The following is a 13,876-nucleotide window of genomic DNA, read 5'->3' on the forward strand; positions in this document are numbered from 1 at the left end:
AATATTTTTTTAAAGTGCTAACAAGACAAACCTACAGTAAATTTGAAAAATGTCCCCGTAATATTTAAACTAAATCCTCCTCTTTAACCTAACAAACCTAACCTTATAACATGGCAGTTAAGTGATCCATTAATTTTATTTCAAAATCTCAGTTCTCTTTTTGTTTAAGAACCAGAGACCAGCTGACAAACAGGATGGATAATACGGTCTCTCCAGAAACATTTTCCTGTGCTGTAGTGATTATGATTAAATCTAGCATGTGCTTCTGCAGAGCACTCAGCCAACGTCTAGTAAGCAGCAGTTAAAGAAGTCTCAGGCCAGTTCTCCACCTCATTAAGATGGAGAAAACTAAGTTCTAAAGTATTTATCAACCAGTTCTTAAAAAAAAAAAAATTATAAAAGAGAGAAAAGATAGTCCAGCCATTCTTGGTATAGGATCACTGACTCCAAATACATTCCCAGGAGCCACAAAAATGAAAGAAATAAGTTATCCCCCACAGCCACAGACAGCTGGACAAGAAGCAATGGTCTGCAGTAGAAGGAGCATCAGGCTGTAGACACCATTAAGTGGAAGAGTAATCAAGCAGATGAGCCTGTCAAATTGCAATTTAAGTCAGACCCTTCCTGCCTATCTGCAGATTCCTCTGCAACACTGCAAGCACGCATCTGATATTCATATCATCTTAAGACTCTATAGCATGCTCTTAAGTTTCACCTGAGACGTGAAGAGGATGAGGATGGTTGTAATTTGGGATTTCTGCAGTATTATTTTGGTAGTTTATCCACAGTTAGCATCTGGAGCTATAGTTTAAAAATATTCGGTGGAAAAAAAGCAAAACCCCTCTTTGTATACCATCAAAGTGCATGAATACACCATAACTATTGTCACACACAGGCAGCAGAATCAGTCACTGTGGCCCACGCTTTACAGCTTGATTTATAATATAATATTCCTTGTGATTCTACAGCCCTAGAAAAAAAAATTAAATAAAACATATCAAAGAGGTTCTCCACATATCTCAACCTCAGGAATGCAGCTTTTCTAGTCATAAAGACTAGAGAGCAAGCATCTGTGTTAGCACAGCTAATTAAAATGTAAGAAAAACCTCTTTTATATCTGACTTGTGAAGTTGATAACATGTAAGTTATAACTTGTATAAGACATGATAAACTCTGTCCTTCACAGAAAGAAATGCACTTCTAACGTGACTTACTGTAAACAGATCTCAGGGTATAGCAGCTTCTAATCAGAGGCAGCTCCGTAATGGACTTGTTGAGCGGTGACATTTCCTACAACACTTGGCACACGTTAAATAATGATGCTCTTGTGGTTAAACCAGATAAGGTTCAATACTAATACAGGGAACAAAGTGTTGGGTTTTTGACTGCATTAAGCCAAAATGTACAAACATGAACCTGAAATGTTTGACAGACACAGGAAGAAGAGCCATCAGGAGAACACTGCGCTAAGACGGGAAAGGATCTCGAGCTTTAATTTTGCTTATTTGTGCAGTGTAAGGGGGAAAACTCGCTTTAACATCACCTTTGAAGAAAATGACTCATGACTAGTCAGTTAAAAAGGAGTCAACGGTTACAACTGATGGCCAAGAGGCCCGTTCATATCGGATACAAAGATGGAAGGATTAGTGTACAATAGCTTGGTTCCCTCCAGCTCACGGGGCTCTACCCCCTGGTGAGGAGCTGACATGACAGGATAAGACAACTCCATTAGGAGCCCGTATCACTTCTCCGCAGCGCTCCCCACAAGCAGATGGAGCAGCTATTTAGCCAAATGCACCGTGACTCCTGGTTTATACATGAGCATCTGGGATGTTTCCTAACGTGGGGCGATGTACAATGTACTCCGATTTATCAACTGTCCCACACGCAATTAAAGATTCAGATAAATAATTTGGCAGCCAAGGCCCCTTGGCTGAACTGAAAAGCAGCAAGGCGTGAGGGGTCAAGTGTTTCCGCAGGATTTATATTTACCAATCAGAGCTGCCTGCAAAGGAATGTCTCCGTTGAGCTGCGGCAGGATTAGGTCCGGGAAGGAGTGAGCTGAAGGTGCTAGCCGGAGAGCTAGCAATTTCTTTTGTTTCAACTGAAACAAATTTCAATGTAATGTTAAGCGTTATTGAAACAACCCTCTTTATTGCCCTAAGAAACAAAATATATACGTAGTTAGAGCTATATAATTTCCTGCTAATACACATTTTGATCTGAGGATAATGTGCAGTATCACCATTTTTCCGTGCATTCTACAAAAGGACTCTAATACCTTAGAACCATTTAATCAACATCCTATGCAGGCAGTGAATAGATAATTGAAATATAAGTACTGTCATCCATATCCCCTTTGGGAAAGTGACACAGTAAGCATTATATCATTCCATTAGTCCATCCTTTGATGTGGGTTTTATTCTCATTAAACTATGTTTTAGCCTCAAGGTTTCTTCCCCCCCCACCCCTCTGTGACATGGCCATGCTGGGGAAAAAAAAAAAATACTCTGCTGTTCAAAAGGCAAGAACTACATTTTTACAAGCAATTGTACATGTCAAAAATATAAAGCTGCCTTTTTAATTTCTTGTTTACCAAATACAGTCAATGACAGCTTCTGGAAAACACAGGGTGGAGAAAAAAAAAAAAAAAAAGGAAGCCAGGAGGGTGGTGGTGGGGAAGGAATGCATTTACTTGTTTGCAAATAATAAAGCCTGAACACAAGCAGGATAAAAAAAACGCTTGAAAAGGCTGCCGTGGTGGTGTCTGCTTTGAATTGTGCCCTGTTTAAACAAGAGGAAAGCCTCCCACTGAAAAAAGAAACATTTTTATCATTCAAAAAGATCTCAGGGCAGTCCTTTTAAAATGAGGTATTTTCTAAACAAAATATTGGAATGTTTCCCTGCAGGGAACAAGCATCTGATCTCTTAAAAATGATTATTCTTGAAGAACTGTAGATTTATGCAGTTTTTGTTTTATTTGTTTTAACTTAAGTAGAATGAAACCTGTCTGAAATGACCACCCAAGGGAGCAGACCAGCCAGCTAAGCAGAGGCTGATCTTCAAATGGGAACCGAAGTTGTCCTGAAACCCTTGGGGAGGTTTTAAACCGCTGGCTTAAACCAGGGCTGGCTCGTGCTTAACGCAGGTTTCAGCCTAAGCCGAGGACAACGGATTTCCTCTCACTTCCATCAGTGTAGCTCCACTAACAGCAGTACAAATACTCCTGATTTGCATTAGTGTTAGCAAGCAAAGGATCAAGCTAATTATACTGAGTTATCAACAGTGATTACAGGAGGATTTTTTTTTTTTTAAATGAAGACACATTTTTTTCCAGCGTGGACTGGTTTTGTTACAGTTGTAACAGCAGGTCTCTACAGGCAGCTGAGTGGAAAACTCAGCGTTACACAGAATTGGTCTTGAGTCGCAATGTGTTTCTGAATAAATAGGGAAAGTCTGACGTATTGCGATTTTCTATCAGTTTATGAATGCCCAAATTATCTATTTGCAATTACAACTGCAATTCATAAATATAAGCAATATAAGCCCCCGGTGAGAAACACTACTAGCTTAGGAGCTCTTTTTGGTCTGATTCTTCGTGAGTTTGTCTTATAGTTCGAACTGACCCAAGCCAACAGTCCACCCAGAAATGTCAACAAGTAGAGAAGCATTTACTGTCTCCGTTAATTGCAATAACCATCTGCTGTGGCCATAAGAAGCAGGAAGCTCATATACAGAACACAGCTCCTTGTGCATTGCTAAATGAGGAGGTTAATGGGATTCTAGGAAAAAATATTCACCGCACAACACGACGATTTATTTCTTTTGAAGCATACAAGGCATTACATGTGTCGTGCCTTCTTCTGCCATGTTAATAGACTTAAACTTCTTGAATGCTCAAGGAAAAGCAAGCTTGAGAGTGCAACTATCTGATAAGGAGAATATAATTAAATGCCATAGCGTATTATTCTTATAGTGAAGGTTTTTGACTGAATAAAGCCAGGAGCACCCAGGTCTGACCTTAGACCTGACCCCGCTGTGAGCAGGAGATTGGTCTACAGCTCTCCTGAGGTCCCCTGCAGCCCCAGCCATCCTCTGACCCGTCCAGTATGACACATTGTGGCCCGGGTGACATGAAACCTGGAGGTAAAGCGAGGGAGAAATCCCAGCCCCGCTCTCGGGCAGACGCTGCAGCCAGTGCTAAGACCAAAACCAAAGGGCTGGGTACAGAAAACAGTTGCAAGCTGCAAAACACTGCAGGAGCAGAACCGAAAGGCGTCTACATGGTCATGAATTAGTTATTTAGATCATGCTGTTTGATGACTTATTTTTTTTAAGATGAAAAACTATTCCTGTAAAACTATTAAGTTTTTTATGAGTGCTTAGCACAGCAGATCCAGCAGTACTGTAAGTTCATAAAACCAGCTGCTTTTTAACAAGAGTGTGTGCAGTTCTGTGTAGAAGGGCAATCAAAGCTGTCACTTTGTACAATATAATGGAGCAGGACACTTGTCATCCTGGAGGCTAAGCTCACTCAGCTACTGCAGCTAATACTAGAGATTTATTTAAATTAATCCGCAGGAAAATTAAATCCATTACCTTAAAAAGCAAGGGAATAAATCACACCCAACAGGAAACCAGGAAAAGCTGCTGCCATTTCAGTCGAATCTAAGGCTGCGTGAGCACATGAAATTTTTCCTCGTTGATGACATAAAAACAATTCATAGCAGGAAAAATAATATCAGCTGTTGTTATAATGCAAAATGCAAAGCAGCTCAATGAGTTTAACACTGCAGCCAAAGTATGAAGAACATCTCAAGCTGTTTGTATTTCCAAACAAGACTTGAGGGGTCAGAGGAGGGAGGAGGACATGTGGGCAGGCTGGAATGATGGATGGCGCTTAGTGGCATGCTGCGTTTGGGTCTACTCTTTGTTATTTTTGCAACAGGATGTCTCTGATTACTCTCTGAATAGAGAATAAGGATGGTTACATCTCATTGCTCAAAGTGCGCATTTTTTTCAGAGCCTTACAAATTAAATAGGACATTGTAAAGCAAGCAGTCAATGAACTATCAGGTGCTGTTTGTCATGAATCTAGCAACAGTGTCAGAAGACTCCCTGGGGGCATCAGAGGTGGGTTTGGGGCTGGAAAATAAAGTGTATGTGCTCTTGTCCCTGCGTACAGCAGACCCCAGCTCTTCAGAGTCTTTCTGTGTCATTGCCTATGTAGTTTGGTCCAGGTCAAATGACATGAAGTATATAAAGCAGGGGGACACTAAGCCTCTAAATAACTATTTCAGCCATAAAGGTGATGCAATATGGAAAGGACTTCACAAAGGATGGTGGACAACTGCTTCTCCACATCTCACCCTTCCAGAGATCTTTGCACAACTGGCTCCCGGCTGACAGGGTGCTGCCTGGAGCAATGGTCAGGCCAAAGCTGCCTAACTTAAACACTTCTGGAGTGTCACTGGTGAGATAACAACACCCTGTCCCCAGCCAGCCCTCAGGGGCCACAACGACGTCCACAGGGCAGCCCCGGCCCCGGAGTGTTTCTTTGAAAGCTACCGAAAGTTCCTCACCAATACCAGAGGAAATTGCAAGTCCTTGGCAGCTTGTAGAAAAGGCTGAGACGTGGGGCCTTGGGAACCACCTCAACACATGTGAGGGAAATGAACACGCATAAATGTTGCCAGGACAGGGGGGGTTGTGTTCTCTTCTCAAAGTGAAGGCTTCAGGCAGAAAGGATGGGGAGAAATGCTGGAAGCAAGGTCAGTTAGAACTGACAGCTGATCTTAAACCTAAATAAACGTGGGGCTGAAGCTGCAAATGGAGGCCACTAAGTGAAACACACGGGAATAATTTCTCTACAACAGCGTAACATTTCCTAATGAGCCAGCTCCATGCATTAGCTTTTCTAAAATAGAGACACCAGGGACTGGATGACTCAGTAGCACCAAGCACCGCTCACTGGGGCTTACCAGTTTGATTCTGGCCCCAGCTCAAAGCATCTAAGAATTGTCTTCATGATGCCACCACCTCTATAAAAAATGTCAGTGGTCCCAGTGCAGTTTCTCAGCTGGCAGGAGTTCCCATCAAACCACCACCGATAGCCTTTCCAAGAAGGTGCGGTGAGCCAGCACGATGGAGAGTTAACAACCTTCTCACTCTTCAAAAGGGATCTCAAGCTCAGGACTGGACCACACAAAAACTGCTACCCATGCTGACCAGTTCTGTAACAAGGACTATGCAACATAAATAAAAAGGAAGGCAAGAAAGGAAAGAAGGGAAATCACAATCTATTTACAAACAGTGCAAATGAAGATGGATCGTAAAATGATGCCTCATTTGCTCTGTGTATCCCAGATGATAACACAGCAGAATTAAAAAAGCAGCAAACGTTTCACGATACGAAGCAGCTAAAGAGAAGAAAATGTCAATACTCAGACATCAAACAAATCCTGGCTCAAGAACTCTGCACATATCCCAAGCTCTCTGGATTCCTTCCCAGAGTCAAGACACCAGTCTCTCATATGCAATTTATCCGTCTCTGTCTCGTCTGTTTTTGACTAGTTTTAGCATAGCCATTTAAGGGGTTTATTTAATCAGTCAGGAAGGAAAGAGTTCAAGGAACACCAGGGAATATGTGGCAAAATATAACAAGGTTAGATCACTTGCACTGGATTATTCTCCTCCGGCACACCGCAGAAGAAATAACCCCAGTCAAGGTCTGCATGTTCAATGGTCTACAGGGAACGAGACTGGCATTATTCAAGGTAAGTGACATTTTAAAGAACTTTAAATTAGCTGTTGACAGTCAGGTAGATAGATTGATGAGTGATTACACGAAGTCCCCAACATTAGCATTTTGTGGTGAAAGCAAATATGAAGAGAGAAGTAAGAAAATCCGTTAAATACGGTTTTGCCAATCTGTGGTGCATTCAGATGACAGTGAAGTTCGTCTAAGGACACTGGAAACTTACAAAACAAATGGCTTTCTCTGAACCAAAAGTTGACAGGAAGTTTCCGAGCTATATTTTTGACTCCAGAAACACGGCAAGCCATGCTTGTAGACCATGATAAAAATAGTAGTAAAAAAAGATCCCCCCATCACCTTCCTTCCTAACAAGTGTTCCTTCTTCCAGGGCTAAAGGACCACATGCAAGTGGAGCAGAAGTGCAGCTCCCCTGAACTGCACAACTGATGCTGACACGGTATGTACAACAGATGCCCTCACTGCAGTCGTCCCTAAAATATGTTTTTAAATAAAATTAACTCAACTCAGGAATCTGTAATTAGCACCATCTTCAAGAACAAATCGGAACAAGTTTATTGAAGCACTCTAACTATTTACAGTGAGAGTGAATTTACCCCCAAGGTTCACTTTACTATTTTGTCTCAATTTTCTTGTAATTTCATCCATCACATTTTTTTCAGTCCTCCAAAGGTGATGGATAAAACACAGAAATAAATAGGACCAACTGTTCGCAGAAGCCTAAGGGAAAACATAATTTTGTTATAAATAATCCTTGGCACAAATCATGGAAATGCAATACTAAAATTGTTTGTTGAATCATTTATGAATTGGGCCTTCAGTTTTAGTTTGCAAATAAGTTAGACGTTTATGTTGATGTTCTTTTTCACTTTGTTTTTTTAGCTGGAAAGCAGTCTTTGAGAAACTGAACTGATATATAATCCAGAAAAACAGAATGAATGAAGGATTTATTTCTTTTTATGGGAATCCCTACACTAAAAAAAGGCGCTTTTTTGGGGTGGGAGGGAGGGATTTACTTGGGTGATGATAACCTAAATGATGATTAATTTTTACTGTATTTTCACAAGATGCCACCATTGTGAATCTTCACCCCAGCTTTATGCTAAACATGTAGAAAAGGCGAAGACAACATGGTGCCTTACAAAACCACCAAAAAAAAATTAGTTGCAGATACCTCCGCCAGGAGATTTCAATGAATGTTTGTGATCTAACAAATAGATGTGACTACTAAAAACAAGGAACGCTTTTGTGCTTATTCTTAGATGTGAAATTTTGAAATTTGTTGTTACAAACTAATGCAAAAGTTCAGTGGAGCATAACTGCGTGCTACCACGCTGTGCATGCAGCCGTCACACATGAAGAAGTACACAACACGAGTGCAAATTCTGCTGTCTTGAGAAATTCAGTAAAGGACAGCTGATTACCCAAACTCCTCACATAAAAGTTATAAACATGCAGAAATATTGAAGAACAGAGGGGTGCATTTTTTTCTTAAGTCTTTTGTCTGAAATTGCTATTTTTCACCATCTGAAGAGAGAGAGGGAAGCTTGGAGATAGATAAAAGCAACGTGAAGACTCATTTCTCATTAGCTGGAGCAGGTGTGCATAGCCTTACCTGATCTGTCCTCGCACCAGTGGTCTGTTTTTTGTCCTGTTCATATTTGAGTCAAATGGAACCTCAAAGAACTGCAATGAAAAAAAAAAAGGAAGAATCAAAATGAAAGGATGCCGGAAAGCATGCCATGCGTGGAATGTAGTGTCTGCATCTGCAGGTGCTTTAATCTCTATTTTTGAAGATTCAGAAATACAACGAAAATGGCAAACACCTTTTACGGAGCTTTGATAGTCTGCATTAACACTTTTGGCATCCCCTTAGAAAGAAAATCACCCGGAGGACAAAAAGAGTTTGCACAAGTCCCCAAAAATTAATCATTTGAAGTAGAGTTTGGTTCCAAGTTCTGTTCTCAACAGGCTTGACACAGCTTTAATACGTACACAATTATATACACACACACACACACAGAGCTCTGCCCCCAGTTTTATACTAATACAAACAGCCCTTGCAAATGATGTGCTTCTGGTATCTAAAAGACAAACACTACATTTTTTTCAAGATCATCTAACTTCTGAGAACCTATAACCCACCCCAAAATCAATCAACTCTTGTAAAACACTACTGAGACTGCACTGAGCATCTACTTCTAGCGGCAGGGAACGAACACACCATATGGTATTATTTAATGTCACAACCCAATTTGACTTTAAATACCGCCTATGGGAAAATTCAGGCGGCACTGTCTTCACGGCAGGAATTCCTGCAGGCTTTTGCGTGATCCATTTTACAAAGAATGCTACTGGAAAAGCTGAATGCACTTTGCTACGTAAAGCCATTTAGCTTTACGTGTGCAAAATAATAATACAAATAGTAAGCATATATTTACTTATAGAAAGAGGAGGATGTATTTATAGAAAGAATATTTTCTACTGACATTATGTCTGAAGCTTTGGGGAACCCAATTATGGTGAATAAGTAGGAAAAGTACCACAACAGATCACAATTTTGAAGAATCAGACTGACGGTAAGCTCAGCACAGTCCAACTGCAGACAGGTTTAAGGTGACCATATGATAAACGACTACATGATAAAATCTATGTTATTCCAGCAAACTGATGTAACCTTTCCCACAACGAATGACAAAATTAACGCACATCTTCATTTTGGCAGTGCCACATTCCTGGTCTTGCTACTGAATGGGACTGCGTTCCCAGGGGAATGTGGCAGACAGGGACACGGGGAGCAGCAGGGACTCCAGCGGAGCCCCACGGTGCACATCGGGGGAGACACTTCATTTACAGGTGCACAGAGATTACAGGAACCACCTTTCCCATCCATTACCTTGAAGTAATGACTATATAACAATGTGGGAACCTTTGCTGTTGCTCCTACGTATTTGCAAGCATAGCAGGGATCACCCATGGATCATCCTGCCTAACACGGTCCGTGATATTCTCCACGTGTGGTGACGTTTTTAACCTCAGGTTGAGTCATCTTCCTGATGGATTTAACCATTCCCAGGAATAAGGTTATAAGCGAGTCCTGCATGCGTACAAATGAGAGTTGAGTGCATGCACGTGCTCAAGCCCACGTGCTGAAATTACCCCGCTTAAACAAAACTTGCTATCAGTGTGCTCTAAAGCCAAGAAATCTGGCAGCAGGCACCATCTTCATGTTTCATCATGCTTGTGACACCACCCAAACTGGGGAACGAATGAGACTCAGGCAGGCGGTGAGGGTAGAGAGGGTAGAAGGTCAAGGAAGCAGCAGCAGAGCCAGCAAAGGGGGCTCTGGCTGCAGGACCCAAACCTGCACTCTCCCCCTCCCAGCCAGCAGCTGTGAACCCCCCCGGAAAAGTGACCACCTTGTCCCTCTCCAGCGGCTGGCCAACACAAATCAATGGATATTCACAGTTGTCAACTCGGCTGAAGCCTGTGCTGCATTTTAATGTTCATCCACAACGGATCCAAAAAAACTACCACTGTTCCACAGAGGAGGAATCCTTCATTGAAGACTGCAGATTAAATGCTCAAAAGTTAAGAAATATGAAAGCATGGAGATCAAAAACATCAGCATAGCTTTTCATTATTAGTTCACATCCAATTCCCCAGAAGTCTCACTTGCTGGGGCGGTGCAGCCTGCAGGGGGTTTGCTCGCCCTAAGTCTCTATCTGGGGCGACTGGACGGAGCGCCTGACCCCCTTCCCACTCCCACCAACTCTCAAAGCCCTCCAATTTTATTATCAATATTCCTGAAGCAAACTCAGGCTGCTCAGCCAAGAGTTACTCACACAGAAGAGGAAGGGACTTCAGGACGAAAAGGAGTTAGTTGACGTGTCTTTTGATTAGCCAGAGCGTGCTGGCACGGTGCGAGGCAGCTCATCTGTTCGCCGTTAGGTAGCAGCTAAGGGGCTACCCCTCCTCCTCTGCTTGCTCCGCCTGACCTGCAGCAGCAACAGTCACGGCCAGCTACAACCGGAGTTGGTGGAGACCCTGGTTCAGAAGCAGGGTGCAGAGGTGCCTCCTGTGCGGCAGCTCCAAGCCCCCTGCACGGACCCCGGCAGCTCCCGTCAGAGGGCCAGGTCAGATCTTCGTGGCCACAATGTCACCCTTGACGCGTTGGATGCTTCACAAAGAACCTCTATAGGAAACCGCGAGTACCTCCGGAGAAGGGAAAGCACCTCGTTTGGATCCAAACCCAGTGATTGCTTCTGACAGCTCAGCATTTTGCTAATGGTTTGTTTCACTGTTACATTTCAGAGACAATTATGCTAAATGAAGAAAAAATGTCATTTGACATCAGACTGCTAGAGCAATGCAAGGAAAAATTCTATAGAGCTAAAGTCTTCTCTCCTGAAAATGTGCTGGGCCGTGCTCAGTTTTGTCTTTTTTTTTTTTTTTTTAATAGACACAGTATTTATTTATATTTGCAAAGTCTGACTGCTTTGAACTTACTTCCAATTTAAACTTGTCCATGTGAGGAGATTCTGGCTCATTTCAGAGTATTTAAGGTTATGGATAAAGGTATTCCATGTGTGACGGATAAAATCAAAATAAGGTGCAAGTTTTAAACTCAGTGTGTCTCAAACACAAAATGACTAAAATGAAGAACAGTTTGACAGAACACCTGAAAGAATTTAAACTTATGCAGTAATTGGTATAACCTGACAATACCATAATGAATGTATGAAATATTTCCATACATTTAATATAGTAGTTAACCCCTGAACAGAATACAAAACTTGAACAAGAAAATTATCAGCCTGCAGAGTTAAGTAGTCAAAAAATGTCTGTGTCTGTCGTACACAGACACGGCTGCTCCTGAAATTAAGACTGCTGTATGACTTAAATCTGAATTTTTTTTGCTTTTTAAAATCTGACAATCTGAATAATCTGTTACTGTCAACTGTACGCACGAAACTACATATCCAATTGAACTACAGTTACGAAAAATCCTTTTATTTGCAATGCCCTAGATTCTTTCACTGAGCTAGTTGCTATTACATGTCAGCAAGATGCCATTTATCAAACTTTTCCCATTTTGCTCCCAGATGTTCAGTAAAATTCTCTCTCCACTTGAAATTATTTTCCCCTGATATTCTAGAAAAAATGAAAAAAATGTGCATCTCAAATATCATTCCAAAGGAATGAAAGAGTAAACTCAAACATACTATCTCATGCCAGGCCAACACAGTACCGCCTGTTTTAGCAAAGAGTAAATTCAGTAAGATGAAACCTGGATAAATAAATATTTTAGAAGCACTCAAGAGGCTTTTTCCTCAGGAAGTCTGAATGCATCAGTTCAGCTGGACAAGGCAGAATATTATCTGCCCTAGGTATCTGGGAAGCTAGCCATCAAAGGGACAGACAGAGGGTTAAATCCACAGCATCTAAAAATCCCTGAGCGACAAAACTTGGCAAAAGCTTTCAAAACCCTAACCGAAATTTTAATCAGTATGCATGAACATTTAAAACATGATGATGGAAAAAAATAAATCAGGCCAGCTAGTACTTTGTGGTTTATTTCTCTGGCAGGCTCATCAGACTCTTTGTGTAGATCTCGTCTAGTTAATATACAGTAATTATATCTTAAACATCTAACAATTCTTAGATTAGCTGTCACATTAATGCTTATAGCTGTTTACACTCATGGTTTGGTTTTTTTTTTCTTCTCTTTTTCTTTCAGCTTCTTAAAAACAAAGTGGAAACCAGCATGAAGTGAAATGTTAAAGAACATTTAATTTCTTCAAGCTACCTGCTGGAACCAGGAGCGACTGCAGAGGGTAGCTAATCATTCAGACCTCCTGGGGGACACATCGACTAATAATTTGATTTGGACTAAGCCAAGACTCCCTTAGCATCACCTTGCAGATGCAGACGGCATTACACTGTGCTGGCACTTTTAGGACGAACATGATATGGAAAGAGTGAGAGGGTGTCCCGTGCCTTTCCAGGATGCCCTCTCGCTCTTTCCGTATCACCAGTTAAACACCAACACCACTTATTAAGTTTTCAAAACCAGCGGCCTGCCTATTTGCAGTTAATTAAGCCAGTGGAGCGGATGGAAAGCCCTGAGCACGTGCTGCACTTGCCATCCGTGGTCATTCCTGCGGGAGAGATTTTAACTCCTGAATTACGACAGTTCAATACCTTTACTCCTGTTCACATGAAAACATAAATAGAGTGCATTAAGAGGAACAATATGTCATCTAGTTTATCAAACAGATCACCCACACTTGGGCTAGTAAACATCTCTCATGTACCGCTCTGGATTTAGAGCATATCAAGCACCAGCCTGGCCCCTGTCCAGGGCCAGCTCTAATCTGTGACACATGGTGGAAACAGCAGCGGCTGAAATAGGCAACCGGTCTTCCATGTATTGACATAACATTTTACTCTAATGCTAAACACATATTTACATCAGAACCGATAATCCCATGCGTCTAAAGATGGAGCGGAACCCTGCTATTAAAAGATGATTTAATTCAAGGCAGCTCGGTGGGCTTCCCATTGCAAAGCCACCCCTGCAGCTGAGCAGGCTTCCACGTGCTCTTTGGCAGCAGAATTGTCCTCTGCATGGAGGTATTTCTCTCCGCAGCCTCTGTGAAGGGCAGTTCAGGTGAATCTGTGGCACTAATGAGCGAATGAAAAGACGAGGCTGTTGCCAAAGACCAGTCACCACCTCCTGCACTGAAGTGCTGCTGGTCTCCAAAATCCTCTGTGCCCTGCACCGCACTGGGCAGGTGGAGACGAGTTACAGGGGTGGGTGCAGGTGGTGGCCAAAGCCTCTCCTCAGCTAAAAATCTCTTGCTACAGACCCAAGCAAACACTTTTAATACAATGCAAATAATGACCAGCACAACTGGACTCCCCACTTGAGCACTTCACTGCATGTCTACAGCCAGGGGTGAAACTGGGCTGTACAGGGCAAGTGTTGCAAGTACTGGCCTTGTTGAATCAGATGCTTCTGAGGTTCTCTGATCTCCTCTGCTCTACAGTAAGGTCTGATCCTCTTTGGGTTTCTTTGGCATTGCCAAAGAGTAAATA

The 13,876-nt window shown here is 42.0% G+C and overlaps 1 protein-coding gene across 1 annotated transcript in view; it reads right to left on the reverse strand.

Annotated features, from left to right (window-relative positions):
* The window catches only part of LOC119158137 (protoheme IX farnesyltransferase, mitochondrial), a 104,563-nt gene that overhangs the window by 24,279 nt on the left and 66,408 nt on the right, over positions 1-13,876 (reverse strand). Inside the window, exon 5 of the mRNA XM_037409699.1 lies at positions 8,391-8,461. Coding sequence (XP_037265596.1) covers positions 8,391-8,461 — 71 coding nt within the window. The remainder of the gene's footprint in view (positions 1-8,390; positions 8,462-13,876) is intronic.

This window comes from Falco rusticolus, chromosome 1, assembly GCF_015220075.1.
Source record: "Falco rusticolus isolate bFalRus1 chromosome 1, bFalRus1.pri, whole genome shotgun sequence".
NCBI lineage: Eukaryota > Metazoa > Chordata > Aves > Falconiformes > Falconidae > Falco > Falco rusticolus.